Source organism: Geotrypetes seraphini, chromosome 9 (genome assembly GCF_902459505.1).
Source record: "Geotrypetes seraphini chromosome 9, aGeoSer1.1, whole genome shotgun sequence".
Taxonomy (NCBI): Eukaryota; Metazoa; Chordata; class Amphibia; order Gymnophiona; family Dermophiidae; genus Geotrypetes; species Geotrypetes seraphini.
Window position 1 is genome coordinate 6170034 of NC_047092.1, and position 19325 is coordinate 6189358.

The 19325-nt window shown below is 41.8% G+C and overlaps 1 protein-coding gene across 2 annotated transcripts in view; it reads right to left on the bottom strand.

The window, feature by feature from the left end:
• Positions 1 to 11803: 11803 nt before the first annotated feature.
• Positions 11804 to 19325, bottom strand: part of PROSER2 (proline and serine rich 2) — a 30548-nt gene continuing 23026 nt past the window's right edge. For both annotated transcript variants that reach the window (XM_033959092.1, XM_033959093.1), the window contains exon 4: positions 11804 to 16935. In XM_033959092.1, the coding sequence (XP_033814983.1) occupies positions 15767 to 16935 (1169 nt within the window). In that variant the 3' untranslated portion in view covers positions 11804 to 15766. The remainder of the gene's footprint in view (positions 16936 to 19325) is intronic.

Below are 19325 nucleotides of genomic sequence, written 5' to 3' on the forward strand. Positions count from 1 at the left end.
GAGTGTAACTAGTGGCAGGGTGTGTAACCAGTTGTATTGGAGGAGAGGGAGAAAGAAGCTGAGTTGGTTTAATTAATAAGTCATTGTGGACCTTCTGGAGAGGGGGCAGACCCACCCCCTTCCAATACAGTTCTTTATAAAGGGGCAGATGCTTGAAAAACATTAAAGATAACTGTCTCTTGGGGTTTATTCCTAGAGTTTTTTTCTTTTTTACCACCTAGTAATGACATCACAGCCAAAGGCCTTCCCTACCCCGCCCAACCTCTTGTTTCTGTTCATTTTCCATCCTCCCAGAAGCAGCACCAAGTACTGGATTTATTAGCCATAACTAATCTAAGTGGGTCAGCTTTTAGAAAACTTTAGACACTTCTCTCTACAGGAATTGAACAGAAATTAAGAATTTATAAGGGGATCAGATCAAATTTGTTTCAACTGCAAACTGACATCTCTGCAAACCATTTTTCTAGTTCAAAGTTTTTTTATTAACGTTTATCAACAACAAAGTACAAAAACTCTCCCACTCCCAACCGAGCCCCCGACAAACTTATACAGCAGACTGAGCAGAAGAACCCATCAAACCCCAAACCCTTTTAAAACAAGGCAAGCTTTGGTTTTTTTAACCACAGCTACTTCCTCATACTTGGGTACCAAACAAACAACGTTGCACTAGGCACACTCAGATAAGGCAGAACTATTCCAGTCAGTTACAATCTGTCGTATCACTAACCCCATTAACATATCAAACAATTTATCTTTTTCTCATAACTCTGACCAGGTAGTTAATTTCCTTGTCACTTTATTCATATTACCTATTAGTCACTATCTTACGCTTAGCTTTACTTTTTCTTATTCTTAATGTAATCCTACCCTCTCTTCCTATTCTGCTTTTTTTCCCTTAAGATACTGTAAACCTTTCCTGTCCTTTTGTGTCTAGTTTGGTTATTTGTTGTTTTTATTTTAAATATTGTCCATTGTTTTTATTAATTGTACACCACTTTGATTTGACTTTTTCTTAAAAATGGTGGTTATATAAAATAAAAACCGTAACTGTATTTAGCTTTAGTCCTCTGCAGTCGTAGGCAATGCCACAGACCGCAAAATTACAAGCTTATTAAATAGAACCTGAAAAATAAAAATAATCTCAATTCACCCCCATGCTGACCCCCCAATACTGTTGTACATTAGAACATGCAAATCACATCTGCTAAAGGACCCCCATGTCTAAATTACAAGACCAACACACACTAGGCCTGCTTCTTGACAGCTTGGACACTTTATACAGTGTCCAAAGAGCCTGATGAACCACATAAAATAAAGACTGAGTAACAAGCTCTAGTCCAAAAAACTACCCATTCCTCCTCTGCCACAGCATCCCCCAAATCATATTCCCAGATGAGTTCCAAAGCTTTAATATTTATTAACACCCTTAAACTTAACCGTCCTGTACACCAAAGAAGCCTTTTTATTCTGCCCAAACCATTTTTTCCAAGTCATAAAAGGAGTTTTCATCCTCAGAACATAAAAATTGCCTTACTGGGACAGACTGAAGGTCCATCAAGCCCAGTACCCTATTTCCAATGTGGCCAACCCAGGTTCCAAAAACCTAGCCAGATCCCAAGTAGTAAAAGATTTTATGCTGCTTATCCTAGGAATAAGCAGTGGATTTCCCCAAACCATTTCAATAATGGCCTATGGACTTCTCTTTTAAGAAATTATTCAAGCCTTTTAAACCCTGCTAAGCTATCTGATCCTTTCTTAGTGTCATACTGTGGGTGACTTTAGTGCTAGGGTTGATGCCTTGTCCTTTTTTAGTAGAAAGAGTAAAGGGAATGGAAATTTATACCACTTTTTCTAGGTGGTTGCAATCAAAGTGGTTTACATATTGTAGACAGGTACTTATTTTATACCAGAGGCATGGAAGTGTTGTGACTTGCCCAGAGTCATAAGGAGCAACAGTGGGATTTGAACTCACCACCTCAGGGCGCTGAGGCAGTAGCTCTAACCACTAGGCCACTCCTGGTGGTCGATGTTGCTAATTTCCCCTCGTAGTATATGAAGAGTTCCAATCTCTGGTAACCAGAGCTGAGATTGTGATGTCATAATGCATCATCCACCAATAAGAGTCAACCTCATCAATGATGTCACAATAGCTTGATTGTAAAGGATTTGCTATACTGCTTTTGGTTACATTCAAAGCGGTTTACATTATTTTTTTAGACAGGCACTTATTTTGTGCTTGTGACAATGAAGTATTAAGTGACTTCCCCAGAGTCATAAGGAGCAACAGTGGGAATTGAACTCACCACGCCAAGGTGCTCTAACCACTAGGCAACTCCTCATCCACTCCAGTAGACTACTGTGATGCCTTTTGCAGCTTGTAACAAACCCAGTCCTCAGTGCATATGCAGCCAGCCAGATTTTCAGTATATCTTCAATGAATATGCATGAGAAGTTTGCATACTCGAAGTGGTGCATGCAAATTTATCTTGTGCATATTTTATTGATATCCTGAAAACCTGGCTGGGTGTGTCCTGAGAACTGGGTTTAGAACGTCCTGATTTAGAGGCATTGTTACTGTCAGAGAGAGGAATCTGGCTTGCTGATTTGTGGCATTAGACCAGGGGTGTCCAATGTCGGTCCTCGAGGGCCGCAATCCAGTCGGGTTTTCAGGATTTCCCCAATGAATATGCATGAGATCTATTAGCATACAATGAAAGCAGTGCATGCAAATAGACCTCATGTATATTCATTGGGGAAATCCTGAAAATCCGACTGGACTGCGGCCCTCGAGGACCGACATTGGACACCCCTGCATTAGACTAATGCAATATTAACCCCCTTGCCAGTCAGGTTTTCAGGATATCCCCAATGAATATGCATGAATTTGATTTGCATACACTGCTTCCATTATGTGCAAACTTCTTTCATGCATATTCATTGGGCATATCCTGAAAACTTGACTGGCAAGAGGGTACTTCAGAACTGACATGGGTTACGCTGGACTAATGGAGATGTCACAGACTGCCACCACCTTTGGCATTGTTGCAGGACAATATAAATACTTTCAACTATATTGAGGCAAGGTAATTGAAGCTACATCCACAAATTACCTCACCTGAACCTTGTAGGTCTGATTTTTAAAGAGCAACCGCAAGGATCCCGAGGATCTTTCTCTTCTAAATAGTACATAGAGTCGGATGACAGGAATATCCTCGGGAGACCCTTGATAAAGCACGGATGTGCGAAACATGTCGGGTTTTAGCTCCCGAGTGAGGCTGAGATAAAGATAAGTGCCAAAATTCATATAAAATGAAGCAGTTGAAGTTTTTCTATTATAAAATTTTATGAATATTAAAAAAATTTAATAATTTATTGACTAAGGATAAATATGAACGGAAATGGGTAAGCCGGTGATGAGAACCACATAATTCTTCCCACTGTTTGAAATTACTAAAGCGGTGAAGTGGTGCGGCTGAGGCTTTTCCATATACCTAAGGAAGTATTTATTACACCATTATACATCCAGGACTTAATTATTCTTCATTGTACAAAGATTGTTCTGGAGCGAGAAATATATATTGCCATACATTGTGAACAAACAACTTATAGGCAGGAAAGTTTTACTGAGCTTTCTCAATGCATATATAGTAGCCGTTTGCTGCTTTCATGAAGTCAGAACAATCTAGAGCTGTTTACAAATGCCCACCAGCCTAGCCAGCAGATTAACCGTTCCCCTTAACTGTATCCATGACATCCTGATTGTAAGCTCTTTCAAGCAGGGACTGTCTTTGTTGTGACTCTGTACAGCGCTGTAGAAATAATAGTATGAGTAGTAAATTAGTCCAGCTTGTTTACTGCTCCCCCTTTATGCTAGTTTGTGTGCTGAATTTTAGTTTGGATCCAGATTCCTAGAAAACATCAGCTTAGGGGCCTTGGGGTACATGCCAAGAGCTCAGCAACAGCTTCTGGTGTGCCACGGTTTCAGCATTGTGCTCCTCCCAGCTGTCAGGACACAGGGAGCAGGCACTAGGGCACCAAAGAACCCAGAGCAAGCATAGCATGCAGGGAAACAAGTCGCTACCTGCTGCAGGCAGTTGACACTTCCTGAGGTTCCAGCCAAGCTTTATGAACAAAGGCAGGTCTGTGCTCTTTGTGTTAAGAGGGTTAAAGCAGCTAAACTGCATAGGGTGGGGTCAAATAGCAGGAGGAAAAACAAGAAAACTTTCAAGACACAACCGAGCTACACTCCTCTCGCTTACTCACGTCCAAGTGAGAACCTCTGCCTAAAAGCCCACAAAAATTGTACACTTTACTTTATCAGAGCTGAGACTGTAGGTATCAGCTCAAAACCAGCAATCGTCTGGATTATCTAATTTTCTGAGGGAAAATTATTGGTTTGTCTGGAATGCCAGGTACATCCTGTGGCTTCTTCGATTCCAGCAAGATATACACTACTTTGGACAAGACGTGTTTGCAGTTTGAAGAGTACCGTGCCTAGACTGCAAGATTCAGTGGGCTGCTGGCGTTTGAGGGTCAAGTCCCTCGTTGCCCTTTTAGTCCATTATCCAGCTCTAGCATTAAATTAGTGCCTCTCCATGCCCCACACCTTAATATGGAATGAGTGCTGTGTCACAAAAGGTAGACCTGGAACCTTTATGAAACTCCTTTGGTATGGCCAGTAGGAAAAAGGAGGTATTGATGCCCCTGTATTAGACTCTGGTGGGACCTCATTTAGAATATTGTGTACAATTCCGATATAAAAAAGATGGAGTCAGTCCAGAGGAAGGCTACTAAAATGGTGCGTGGTCTTCATGTTAAGGCGTATGGGGGAAAGGCAGGAGACGGGAGATATGATAAGAGACGTTTAAATACCTACGTGATGTAAATGCGCGTGAGTCGAGTCTCTTTCATTTGATAGAAAACTCTGCAATGCGAGGGCATAGGATGAAGTTAAGAGGTGATAGGTTCTGGAGTAATCTGAGGAAATACTTTTTTACAGAAAGGGTGGTAGATGCTGGAACAGAGACTGTGTCTGAATTCATGAGGGCCTGGGAAAGGCACCATGGATCTCTCAGAGAGAGAAAGAGATAATGGTTACTGCAGATGGGCAGACTGGATGGGCCATTTGGTCTTTATCTGCCATCATGTTTCTCTGTTTTTAGTGCACCTGGAAATGGAGGAGGGAAATTCTTGTTGTCTCTGACCTCAGTAATTTTTATTGAAATTTTCAGAATATCTGGCGAGCTAAGCTGCCAATACTTTTTTGAGACTGAGGTAAGTAGACACAGCAATTCTGGGTCTGGGTCTGGGTCTGGGACTGGAGCGAGTACACACATTTCCGAGTCTGGGGTAGGTTCATATTGTGATTCTGAGTCTAGGGAGGGTACACACATTGCAAATTGTACTAAAAGAATTCAAGTAGCTCAAGCGGGTATTCCCCCACAGGGTACACATATTTCCGAGTCTGGGGTAGGTACACATTGTAAATCTGGGTCTAGGGAAAGTACACAAACTGCAATTAGTACTAAAAGGGACCAAGTAGCTCAAGCGGGAACATCCCCACAGAGACATAGCAAACATACGAAATGGAGGGCTATGTACGTCAACGCCCACAGTTTGGGCAACAAGATCCTGGAATTAGAGACTGAAATGAGGAACACTGACCTGGATGTGGTGGCGATATCCGAGACCTGGCTCACGGATTCCCACGGATGGGACATGGTCATACCGGGTTACAACTTACTTCGCCGAGACAGGGAGGGCAGAATGGGAAGAGGTGTAGTTAAGTGACGTCCTGGCGGAACCACTATCTGCGCTCTTCAATCTCTCCCTTAGAACAGGTAGAGTCCCGTTGGACTGGAAAACGGCTAACGTCATTCCACTCTACAAAAAAGGTTGCAGGATGGAGGCTGCGAACTACATACCAGTGAGCCTCACATCAATAGTGAGCAAACTAATGGAAACTCTAATCAAACGCCAGTTGGATATGATCCTGAAAGAGGAGAATCTACGGGATCCCCGTCAACATGGATTTACCAAGGGGAGATCCTGCCAATCCAACCTGATCAGCTTCTTTGACTGGGTAACAGGGAAGCTGGATGTTGGAGATTCCATGGACATCGTATACTTGGACTTCAGCAAAGCATTCGATAAGCGTACCACACTGCAGGTTGTTGAGCAAAATGAGTTCTTTTTTTTTTTTTTTTTTTTTATTTATTGTTTTCAACTTAAATTTCAAGTATTACACTTGTACAGAAAGCAAGAATAGGATAGATATCAAATACAAAGCAATATAAATCTTAAATTAAACAAATATACTATTTATGCTCAAGTCCACAATTAGGATCCAAGAATTATAGAAAATTGGTGAAATTATCTAGAAAGAAAATTATAAAAGAAACTGAGAACTATAGCACTGAGATAAGGTCACAATATCCTAAATATAGGGCTCAAAGATTGTTAACATTCAGGCGAGACAGCCACGAAATTTGTCAATTGTGATGGTTAAAAAAACACATATTTAAGAGTACGGTGATATACAATACATTTACACGGATGTCTCAAATAAAAGGTTGCCCCCAAAGATAAAACCCCAGGTTTCAAAAGAAGAAATTCACGGCGGCGCCTTTGCGTCTCCCGTGCCAAATCTGGGAACATTTGTATTTTATAACCAAGAAAGCTTTTTTGTCTATTTTTAAAGAAAAGTTTTAACAACCATGTTTTATCAATTGGCAAAGCTAAAGTAATAATCATGGTGGCTGGTGATGCTAAATCCTTCTCAGATGTTTCTAAGATCTGTGATATATTTAGAAGTTCTTGATCTGAAGGTTTTTCTTTTGGTTGTTGATTTTGTTCTTTATCAGGCAAATAATAAACCCGTGAAAATGGTGGTAATGAATCTTCGGGTATCTCTAAGTTCTCTACTAGATATCTCTTAAGCATATCTCTAGGTGTTACTAACTCAAGTCTTGGAAAGTTAATTAACCTTAAATTATTACTGCGTGAATTATTCTCAAGCATTTCAGTCTTCTTCCTTAGGTTAATATTGTCTTTAACTAAGGCCTCTTGAATTTGTTTCAATGATACAATTTCTTTTTCTATTTTTTGAACAGATGAGTTAGAAGTATTCGTTTCTTCTCTTAAATTCTTAAATTCCTTATCATGTTCCTTAATTTTCCCTTCAATTTGTTGAAGTGTAGGAGTAATATTTTTAACAAAACCAGCCATTAAGTCCCAGATAGAGTCTAAAGTCACTTCTGCAGGTTTAATCAATTCAGTTGAAATTTGTGTAAATGTAGAGTGCTCACCGTTCTGAAGTCCTTCGGGGGATGTCTTCAGCCCTTCCCCCTCATGTTGAGATGATATTCCCCAAGATATCTCCATGGGGGCCCTAGAAAAGTGGGCTCCAGCCTCCAAGCTCTGCAGTGGATCCTTACTTGCCTCTGGAGAGGAGAAAACCAATGAATCCGGGGTTTCCCCGCCCCTGGGAGAGCTGGTCGTCTGGGGTTGCGGGGGCGGTGCCCTAACGTCAGGGCTCAGTGTGGTGTCGGGCCCAGGAGCATCCACATTGGTTTCGCCTCCCTGTGTTGTCCGCGGGCCGCCATCCGACGTCGCTGCGACCTCCTGCATGCGCCGCAGTAAATCTTGAATATTCCCGAGACCCGGGGCTCCAGGACGCCGCGAGGCAGAAGCGGCACTCTGGCCCCGTCTCTTCGGCATCGCGGTAAGTGATTACCGTTAAAGAAATTGAAAAAGCACAATCCTGGGACACGCAGCTCAGCGCGTCCTGTCTCAGATCGCCATCTTGGATCCTCCCGCAAAATGAGTTCTATGGGATTGGGTGACACATTGACAAAATGGGTTGGAGACTGGCTTGGGGGTAGGCTCCAGAGGGTGGTGGTGAACGGCACCCCCTCTGAAACGACTGAAGTGATCAGTGGAGTGCCGCATGGCTCAGTCTTGAGCCCGATTCTGTTCAATATCTTTATAAGGGACTTGGCTGAGGGGCTTCGAGGTAAAATAACATTATTCGCCGATGACGCCAAACTATGCAATATAGTAGGCAAGAGCACAACAGACAAAAATTCTATGCCCGACAATATGGTACACGACCTACTCCTACTGGAGCACTGGTCTGGGACCTGGCAACTGAGTTTCAATGCCAAAAAATGCAAAGTCATGCACCTTGGCAGCCAAAATCCATGCAAGACTTACACCCTTAATGGCGAGATCCTAGCAAGGACTGTAGCAGAACGGGACTTAGGGGTAATCATCAGTGAAGACATGAAGACTGCCAATCAAGTGGAGCGAGCTTCATCTAAGGCTAGACAAATCATAGGGTGTATACGTAGGGGTTTTGTTAGCCGTAAGCCTGAAGTCATTATGCCATTATATAGATCCATGGTGAGACCCCACCTGGAATACTGTGTACAATTCTGGAGGCCTCATTACCGCAAGGATGTGCTGAGACTTGAGTCGGTCCAGCGAATGGCCACCCGGATGATCTCGGGACTCAAGGATCTCCCGTACGAGGAACGGCTGGATAAAATGCGGCTTTACTCACTCGAAGAACGCAGAGAGAGGGGAGACATGATCGAGACGTTCAAATATCTCACGGGCCATATCGAGGTGGAAGAAGATATCTTCTTTCTCAAAGGTCCAATGGCAACAAGAGGGCATCCATGGAAAATCAGGGGCGGGAAACTACACGGTGACACCAGGAAATACTTTTTCACCGAAAGAGTGGTTGATCGGCTGGAATAATCTTCCACTTCAAGTGATCGAGGCAAGCAGCGTGCCTGATTTTAAGACGAAATGGGATCGTCACGTGGGATTTCTTCACAGAGAAAAGTAGGGGAGGGTCTCATTAGGGTGGGCAGACTGGATGGGCTGTGGCCCTTATCTGCCGTCTATTTCTATGTTTCTATGTTACACCCAAAAAACAGTACAGAATCTTACGTCTCTTAACCTCCCAGAAATACTCCCGAACCCTCCCCACAATCCCTCTTCCCCAACTAACTCGGAGGTCTATCAAAAAAGAAAGTATGGCATGATTTGGCAATTCAGAAATAACAGCATTAAACCAAAACAATAGAGTGCAGCAAAAAAAACCTATACCTAAGAGTTACAAAACTCTATACCCCAAGAAAGGGTCCAGCTATTGTACCCAAATAATCACCCCCACCCATCCCTTAACCCAAGAACCACCCCCAAACTTTGACAACCCCTCCACACACAAAGCCTCTTACCTCCTAGACTCCTTCCATGTCACATAAATAAAACAAATTTTTTGATAAGGGGCCATATGCATGCAACGCATTGCTATCAATTTACACATCAAATGTATATAATCTAAACGAGTAAGCATATAGGTCCGATCTGGTATGCGTCTTGTATACCAAAAACTGGCGAGGACTAGTCTAGCTAATGTAACTATGAATAATGCCGGCTTACATCCCGGGATTGTAATGTAATGTAATGTAATTTATTTCTTATATACCGCTACATCCGTTAGGTTCTAAGCGGTTTACAGAAAATATACATTAAAATTATAAGTAAGAAAGGTACTTAGAAATTCCCTTACTGTCCCGAAGGCTCACAATCTAACTAAAGTACCTAGAGAGTAATAAAGAAGTGAAAAGTAGAGAAAAAGGAAAAATAAGAAAATAAACATTCTAACAAGACTACACTTTAACCGTAAAAATTAAAGCCCGCTAAGGCCCTGATTCTCTAAAGGGCTAGATTCATCAACCTGCCTGATCGGGCCCGATCCGGGCAGGTCCAACACATTCTGGAACCTAAAATATGCAGATGGGTGATCGGAGGAACGCCCCATCTGCTTGCACAGATCGCTGTTGTGTCATCCACGCACATGCGCAGATCATCTGTAGATGGATTGGAGCATTAAGCAACCAACTTTCTAACAAGACCAGATAATGCATCCCCGTGATACTGACAATTCATTGCCCCACCATATTCCAATATTCCTTAACCCTAGGACAAGACCACCAGATATGAAGAAAAGACCCCTCTTGCCTACAGGTGCGCCAACACACCGCGTCATATTGAGGATAGATAAGGGGCCAAATGACCTGTCATTTCATTATTTCCACCCCCCCCCCCCCCAATTAACACTGGTGGCAGCCAACTTTGAAAACCGCACTGATAGAATCATTAATGTGGATGAGCCACCTAGTGGTCAGGGCAGTGGCCTGAGAACTTGGGAACTGGGTTCGAGTCCCACATCACTCTGGGCAAAAGTCACTCAATGCTCCTTTGCCCCAAAACAAAAAACATATTTGATGTTTTGAATGGTTTTCCAGATTCTCCACTTAACCTGGTGCTATCCCCAAATTTATTTTATTTATTTACTTGCTCAATTATTTAGCCCGTCCTCCCAAAGGAGCCCAGAACGGGTCACAAAGTACATCCACAATGTAATCAAGACAGGACAAAGATGACATAATTAATAATATAGACAATATAATGGTGTCTTGTAGTCATTAAGTGGCCTAGTGGTTAGAACAGCTGCCTCAGCACCCTGAGGTTGTGAGTTTGATTCCTACTTGCAGCTCCTTATGACTCTGGGTGAAAGGACACATTTGAAAGGATAAGTTTTCTGTCTCTGTCTATGCTGGAGGTAATCAAAAAACTTGATGTTTGGGAAGAGGTCATTTAATCATGTTAACGAAGTTGGCTGTCTGAGACAATGAAGGCTCAACCCCCCCACTGCCATGTACCGGTTGAGAGTGATAAGGGAAGCTTTTTACACCTTTTGATTTAAACAATGAAGTACATATCCTGCTCATTCACACACCCCCCCTTTCTTAGTGTTGATTACTTCTTTGAAGCCTATGTATCCTGTCACCAGATATGGTCTGTACTTACGTCATCTGCTAATACCACTGACCCATGTAAAAGATATATAAATGAATGTACACTGATAATAAAACAGGCTATCCCTTTAGAACACTGTCTGCGTATTCTTTCTTTCTAAGGGGAATTGCCTGCAGACGTCTGAATAGATGACAGAGTGTATGCAGGACGATTTCGGGACCAAGAAACGGATCTTGTTCATTTCACTGGGCAAGTCACTTAACACTTCATTGCCCTAGCTATAAAATTAAGTGCCAGTCTAAAAAATATGTAAACCGCTTTGAATGTAACCACACAGAAAAGCAGTGTAGCAAGTCCTTTACCCTTTACGATCAAGCTATTGTGACATCACTGATGAGGTTGACTCTTATTGGTGGAATGAGGCATTATGACATCACAATCTCAGCTCTGGTTACCAGAGACTGAAACGCTTCACACTAAGGGAAGCTAGCAACATAGACCACCAGGAGTGGAGGCGGGGCCTAGTGGTTAGAGCAATTGCCTCGGCGCACTGAGGTTGTGAGTTCAATTCCCACTGCTGCTCCTTCTGACTCTGGGCAAGTCACTTAACACTTCCTTGCCTCAGGTACAAAATAAGTACCTGACTAAAATATGTGAACTGCTTTGTGTAACCACACAGAAAAAGCAATATATAATTTTCAAAGCTATTAGATAATATGGAGCATGCAGTAGATAACTAAAATATGGCATCTCTAGAAAGGGCTACAATTTGTTTTCACAAAACGATATCTGCAAATCTGGAAGATGAATTAGGGAAGGGGGATTGGGACTTCTATAACACCTTTTTGTAGTTTTACCACCACACTCAAAGCGGTTCACATACAGGTACTTCAAGCATTTTCCCTTTCTGTCCCAGTTTCACAATCTATCTACTGTGTGTCAGAAGAATGAAGACAACTAAATGAAATAAGGGAAAGAAAAATTTATTATTAATTTAAGTCATTTAGTGGGGTCGAGGCAGATACACAAAAGCAGAAGTTATAAAATAAATGTAAACAGCTTGAATGATTTTTCCCCCAAAGAATAAAGTGACTTGCTTTCATCTCTGCACAAAAATCAGAAGCCAATTCAGTGTGAAATAAATAAGTTAACCATTAATGCACAGAACTTGGTTTAAACCTGTTACATGCACCGTCACTCAGACTAAAATAGTTTTAAAAACAAAAAATAACCACCACCAATTTTTAAAAAAAAAATTGCATTCGATGAAAACTTTTTCCAAGCACATATTACTGGCAGTAACAGGGCATCAGGAATACTGCGGCTCTTCCATGTAAGTGCAGGCACTAGGAGGGCAAAGTGAGGCTGTTCTTCCTCTGAAAACTGGCATGTAAATCCGTGGCATGAGTAATGCTTTGGCAATGGCCTGTTTGTTCATTTTTAAATCCGTACACACTTAGAAAAGGGTACAAGGATAAAAATTAGACCTTAACCCATGACCTCAGAACTCTTCATTTCACAGAGGGCAAAACAGAGGCAGCCAGTCATTTACTCCTAGTCAGGCCACTTTTACCATTATCCAATTGATTTTAATATTAAGGCACAAGAGCAATACCACTTTGCCCACTGCACGATGCGGAGTGTTCCAACACCAAATCAAACAAGGGTTTGTTTTTACCTGGGTATGATGTCCCATGAGAGATTCACCTAGAGCAGGGATCTCAAAGTCTCTCCTTGAGGGCCGCAATCCAGTCGGGTTTTCAGGATTTCCCCAATGAATATGCATGAGATCTATGTGCATGCGCTGCTTTCAATGCATTTTCATTGGGGAAATCCTGAAAATCCAACTGGATTGCGGCCCTCAAGGAGGGACTTTGAGATCCCTGACCTAGAGGCATTATAAAGCAGCTAGGAATCACCTATGCCTGCTCTTACCTATAAAATGTGCAAGAAAACTCATTTTGCATTTAAAAATATATATTTTCCTATATTTCAGGAGTATTTTACTCAAGGCACACCACAGGCAGAAAGATGTACTTTTTTGGCCAAGCTTTTGCAATAAGGACTACGCTTTTCTGCACTCCTCCTGCAAACGCTTTTAAAGCTGTTGGGCATGAAAAAAGGCTGTTTGTTGCTTTACCCTTTACTATTTTTAAACATACCTGCACAGTTTTTAACGGGAGATAAGAAGTATTAATATCATAAGTAGTTAATGGGGAAAGAACACACACTGCTTTCAGGCCCTGCATACCTACTAGACTAGCTCAGTTCAAGCCTTAAACTTGCAGCCAACACTCAATGATTTATTGATCTGCAAGAAAAATGTGGTAAGAATTAGCCTGACAAGGTGCAAAACACTTTTATTAAGTGGCACTCTTCATAATAAAACATTAAAGATGAGATAAGCAACGAGGTCTGATCAGCTTAGGGGCACATGCGAATAAGGGGATGGTCAAAAGGGAAGAAAACACTGATTCAGAACCAACAACCACGGTCCAGTTTGAACTGAATTTCAAATTGGTGTCCAACTGTTCATAAGCACCAAGACATTTTCTCCCCCTAAAAGAAAAAAAAAAAAAGTGTTTGTGGACACCTTTGGAGGTTTCACAAACACAGGAATAATAAATAAATAAATATATCTACTGTACTCTGCTCTAAATCAAATCTGGAATGCCATTCTAACACACAGAATAAAAACTTGAAACCAAAATATTCAGTTAACATTTAGACACAGAGAGATCCAGAGAGTATTATGCTTTCATTATGGCTTTGCTGGCTAAAGCTTCAGGCACCAGAGACACACAATGCTACACATCAAGCAGTAAATTCCAAATGTATTTTAAAAAGTATATTCCACCCTTCCACTTTTAATTATTTTAAAGAAGAGAAAATTACAATGAGCTTAGCACTGGTGCCTGCTAAACAATTAAAAAGCAAAAAAAAAAGTGCAAGCTGAAAAGGCCTAAATAAAACAAACGCCCAATTCCGGGACAGTTCTGTAAAATTAGAGGCTCCACACGCGTTGCCTTACATTTGAAGTCATCGGTACCATCAATAAATGGCTCCAGTTAAGAATTGTGAATAATATCCACATGCAAACTAAATAAAATTATTTGAGAAGATTATTATTAAAGTATGCCACGAAGCTTTTAAAACATCGTGACTGCTTCTTCACAAAGTAACATACAGGCCTTCTCTGGTTTTACAGGAATCAAAGGCACGGTTTTCATTTCTAAACCCAAAAATGTATACAAAATATACATAAGCAAAAAAGAACGAACACCCCCCTCCCTTGCGTGCATTAAAATCCTGCCTGTGGTTGTTCTCCTTTCTAAAGAAGGCATGAACTATTCTGAAATTCACAGCTGAATGTTAAAATCCTCTCTAGCCACATCCTTTTCTTTAATCTCAACATTCAAAGGGCGCTAAGCACGGTAATATGCGCGAACCACTAAAGACACCCATAGGAATATAATAGGCGTCTCTAGCGGTTAGTGCCCTCTGATGAATTCCCTGCTAAATCTCCAGGTGAAGCATACAAATAAAAGTTAAAATTAAAAAAAAACAGCAAGTTGCAGAGGTTCTTGGCAAGAGACCCATTTGGAAAACAGGTTCCTATTTTTGATGGATCTTTTTTCCTACCTGGAGGGAATTTCATTAACAAGCTTATGAGCACCCAACACAAATCAGCAAAAGTCTGCAGATGTTTTGCATGAAACTTCTGTTTCAGACAATTCTCACATGATATGAACGCACAAGAGGACAAAAACCAAACTTTCCCCTTCTGCTAGAACAGGACAAAGAAATATATTACAATTTACATTATAGGTAAGAGGAGGGACTCTCTCTCTTCTCTGCCCTATATTGTTCCTGAGCAAATCAAACAAACACTCATCCCTAACCCACAAGGCTCGTTTTTCTGGACCTGTCATGGTTTCACAGTGCAGCCTGGAATAGCCTAGCAGCAGAAGCAGTATAAACCATTACTAATGGACTAGAAACATGCTTGGGACAGGCAGAGGGGGCAGTGGTGGCAATAGAATTTATGGCATAGATATAAGAGAGGCTGGTGTCGATTTAAGTCTAGGAATTATCCTGCTCAATGACATAAAATTGCTGGAGAACCAGAAAGGAGTAGGATTGGGCCGAAGGATCCTGATCAGCCATCATATAACAATGTCCCTTTCAAATAGGAGTTACGAGAGAGTTCATGTCGGTTTCTTTAAATATGAATAGCACAAGGCTACTCTCTCACCCTACAATTTGATTCTCTTACCATTCTGTCACACAGCCATTGTATTAATAAGATCACATGGCCATGTGGGTCTTTCCTCCTGAGCATACACAGCCCTCACCACCTGCATAGCGTACACACAGGAATGTAGCTGGACATCTTTACACAGAGAACTGAATGAGGGACAGAGGAAAATGAATGCGTCAATCATTGTTAAACAGGTATGATGTGACGATGGCATGTGATGAAAGCAAAAGGTATTCAGTATTCTAGACTTGCTGCCAAGAAACAGAATGTTTAGCATTACTTAATTTGAATACATTTTTCCCTGGTGTTCAAATAAAAGCAATATACAGGAAGAACAGGCCAATTTAATTTGACAACCACATAAAAAAAGGGGGGGGGGGGGGTAAAAAGCCCAATTAATTATTCCCTCCCTGACTAATGCAGCTGATCTCCAGTAAAGCAAAGACCAAATTCCAAAGTTTTTCTACTTTGTGTCAAGAAAGGCAAACAGTGCATCAAAGAATTCTGGGCATGCCAGTTCTGTTGGTACCTCAGTCTGAAGTACTTTTTGGTGCATGTGATACAGTATTTTTCTAGCAGCCCCACAACTTAAAAGAAAGTTATTTTGATCCTCTGGTCTGGCACATCCAAAGCCAATCGTTCCATTTCCATTCAGCGGAGCATTGTGCATTACGCCGTCTCCTTCAGAAGCCCCAGTTTCCGCAGTGCGGCTCTCCTGGCCTCCTCCGAAGAGTCACGTCCTGAAAATTGAACTGTGATACTCTGTGGTCTGAACCTCGAGGGCCTAGGCTGGGAAGATGTCCTCCTCGCGTCCTGAGCAAAGCTTGGCAGCCTTGGGTCACGCACACACTGTGATACACTCTGACGGGCGGGCTTGCTCTCTGCAGGGACAGGCTCAGGTTTCAAAGTCACTGTTTTGCCCGCAGGAATGAAGGGGCTAGGTTCACTTTTTAAGATATCACTGATATTATCGCGCCTGTTGTAACACTTTTCATGAGATTCCGGCAGTCTGTGCTGCAACTTGTAATCATCAACTTGGACAGGCGAGGCAGCTGGAGAAACTTGGGCAACTGGAGCAGGCAAGTCAGCAGGGGCAACCTGCATACCTAGAGCAGGCAAAACAGTTGGGGCAACCATGGAAGCTGGAGTAGACAAGGTAGTAGGGGCAACTGTGGAAGTTGAAGCAGGCTGGGCAACTGGATCAAGCAGTATTTCAACTTGGACCGGTGTTTCTTTTACCAGGCCCAGCTTTGTCAGCGCTTCGTATTTTACTTGTTCAGAAGTCAGATCTCTAAAGTATGAACTCTTGCCCTGCCGCGAGGGCTCACTTCGATGCCCCAGTTCTTCCAGCTCCTCAGCAAGTAAAGAGGCGCCATTTAAATTAGACAACACCTGGGCCTTGCGCTCCTGCACATTGACAGCCGCCTTTGAAATGGTTTTATTGTATTCTTTCCCGCTCCTGCTGACATTGATATTGCTTGGAAATCTAGTTTTGTTTGAGGCCACCGCAGGATAACTGAAGAAAAGATCTCCGTCCGCCATGGGTGACGTTGCAACGCTTTTCTTGTTTGCTTTTCTCGTTTCTTTTGGAGAGGTGGGGGTAGGGCTCGCGTTGTCCACTTGTTTCTCACAGATCTTTTGAGCGATGATCACTGGAGTGGGAATAGCTCCGTGAAGCTTTGGCCGATCCACTGGGGAATCAGGAGGAAGCAATTTGTCACTTTCTGATGATGTCATCACTGGAATTGCCACCGGCGCACTTGAGGAACTGATGGAATCTGGAAGTGATGTTTCAATTGGTTCTGGCTTAGGGTCACTGATTTTCTCCACAGCCAACTCTACAAAAAGCAAAAGGGACCAATATTGAAGTTGTATGAAGTTAATATGTCAGTCACCTATGCATATAAAATATATGTCTACAAAAACAAAAATGTTTACACTTGCTGGGATGTCTTTGTGGAATAATCTGAATGGTCAAATCAGATTGTGCATGGAACACTCCATTTTTTTTAAACTGCTTAAGACCAAGTTGTTCGTGGATGCTTACTTATGATATGATAATTATTCCTCTGAAACTGTTTTGCTTTTTCTTAATTATAGTTGATGGGTATCTGTTAAAGCAGTGGTCTCCAACTCAAACCCTTTGCAGGGCCACATTTTGGATTTGTAGGTACTTGGAGGGCCTCAGAAAAAATAGCTAATTTCTTATTAAAGAAATGGCAATTTTGCATGAGGTAAAACTCTTTATAGTTTATAAATCTTTCCTTTTGGCTAAGTCTTAATAATAATATTGTCATTTATAGCTAAAGAGACATATGATCAAGAAACTGTTTTATTTTACTTTGGTGATTATGATAAACATACCGAGGGCCTCAAAATAGGACCTGGCGGGCCGCGAGTTTGAGACCACTGTGTTAAAAGTATTGCAAAGGGTATATTTTTATATTATTAACCAGATGTGTCATGATTTTGAACTGTATGTGTAATTCTATGTTTTTATATATGTAACTTTGGAAATCGCTGAGATTTTTGGTGCTATAGAAAATTTTAAAATAAATAAATAAATAAATATTCAAACTTCTATTCACAGCCATGGAAGCCTATTGAAGTACAAAATCCAACCTAAAATTACATAACATCAGAGGCAAACAAGTTACCTGCCAAGAAGGCCTTGGTTCAGTACCTAAGAACCCAGTGAGGCATTAGCAGAAGATTAATGCCATGGCTCGGTATGCCACAAGAGCAGTGTTCTTGTAATGGACTGACCACCCAGACATGGCAACAGAGCAGTGGAGCACCTTACAGAGCACTGCTGAACTTCACAAAAAGGGTGCCAGATAAACACCTCACCAGAACTCCATTATAGGTTATGGTGAGCCTCCCAAAAAGCCACTATACCCAACTTATGGCTGCAGGTGGTGCCTATTTGGCAGTAGAGTAAGGTTTGGTGGGTGTACATGTTCCACCATCAATGTGGTGGTTAGAGTGGCTTATTGGCCTGGGTCCTCCTCTCTATGGTTCACCAGCCACCCCCAAGGCTATTTAGGACACCTGTGTGCAGCTCTACTAGGCTTTCCTATACCAGGTATTGATGTTCTGGAGACAGGTATGTACTTTTTTATTCTAAATTTTGTGGGGGGAGTGTGTGGGGGTCTTTACTGTGTCTTTATGGTGGTTCTCTTGTCATTTTGGATACTTTTTTTGCACTTATACCTGTTTTTACATTGTCTAACTCACAACATTTGAGTTTCGTCCAGGATGTCTAGTAAAACATTCGATTATCCCTGCAGGACGACTAAGTCTAGGCCGGCCCCCATCCCGCCCATATACTGTCTTAACCACTCCTCCAGATATGCCCCTGTCAGCTCTGGGCATACAGCGGCATTCAGAGGCATAAAAAGTCCCGCAACATGTCCAGAAAGTAAGTTTGATTATCGGCACTTGGACGACCTGTCTTTTAGGTTGTCCAAGTGCCAACTTGGGTGGGTTTTTAGACATGTTTAAGTTTTGATTATCAGCTCCTAGACTATAAGTGATATATAAATCCTATATGGTATCCTCCCTCCCTTCATCCCTCTTTCTTGGAATTCCTCAAACCCTAATACCACCAGATCCTCCCACAAATTAAAACTATCCTTCCCCTCGCTAAAAGGCATTTCCCACACAGGAAAGCTAGGGACCTCCCTCCACTTCAAAATCACTGAGCTCTGGAACAACCTTACCTCCCCTCTTCGGAACTTGAGCTCTCTCCAAGTTTTCCGCAAACATCTGAAAACCTGGCTTTTCTCAAAAAATGTAAGTCTCCGTCCAACTTAGGAATCAAGGAAACTCTTATATCTTGGCATCCCAAGTCCTCTAAATTTTCTTCACACTTCTACCTCTAACCCTCTGTTGTAGTTCCTTCCTATTTCTCCTACTGTAAACCGCGTCGAGCTCTACGAACGTGGAGATGATGCGGTATACAAACCTAAGGATTAGATTAGATTAGATATAAATACTAACAATAAATAAATAAATGTTACCATGAACATTCTAGCAAAGAGACACAACTAGTGTCCCCCCAAAAGCACCATCTCCGAGAATAAATCTTACAATATTTGATGTGTTTCTCAAGAGATCAGATTTCTAAGAGTAATACTAGATTCTAATCAGTTTCTAACATCCACAAAAAACCAAAACCAAAACCCTCAACCTATTGCTGTTAAATTAGAAGACATCATTTTTTTCA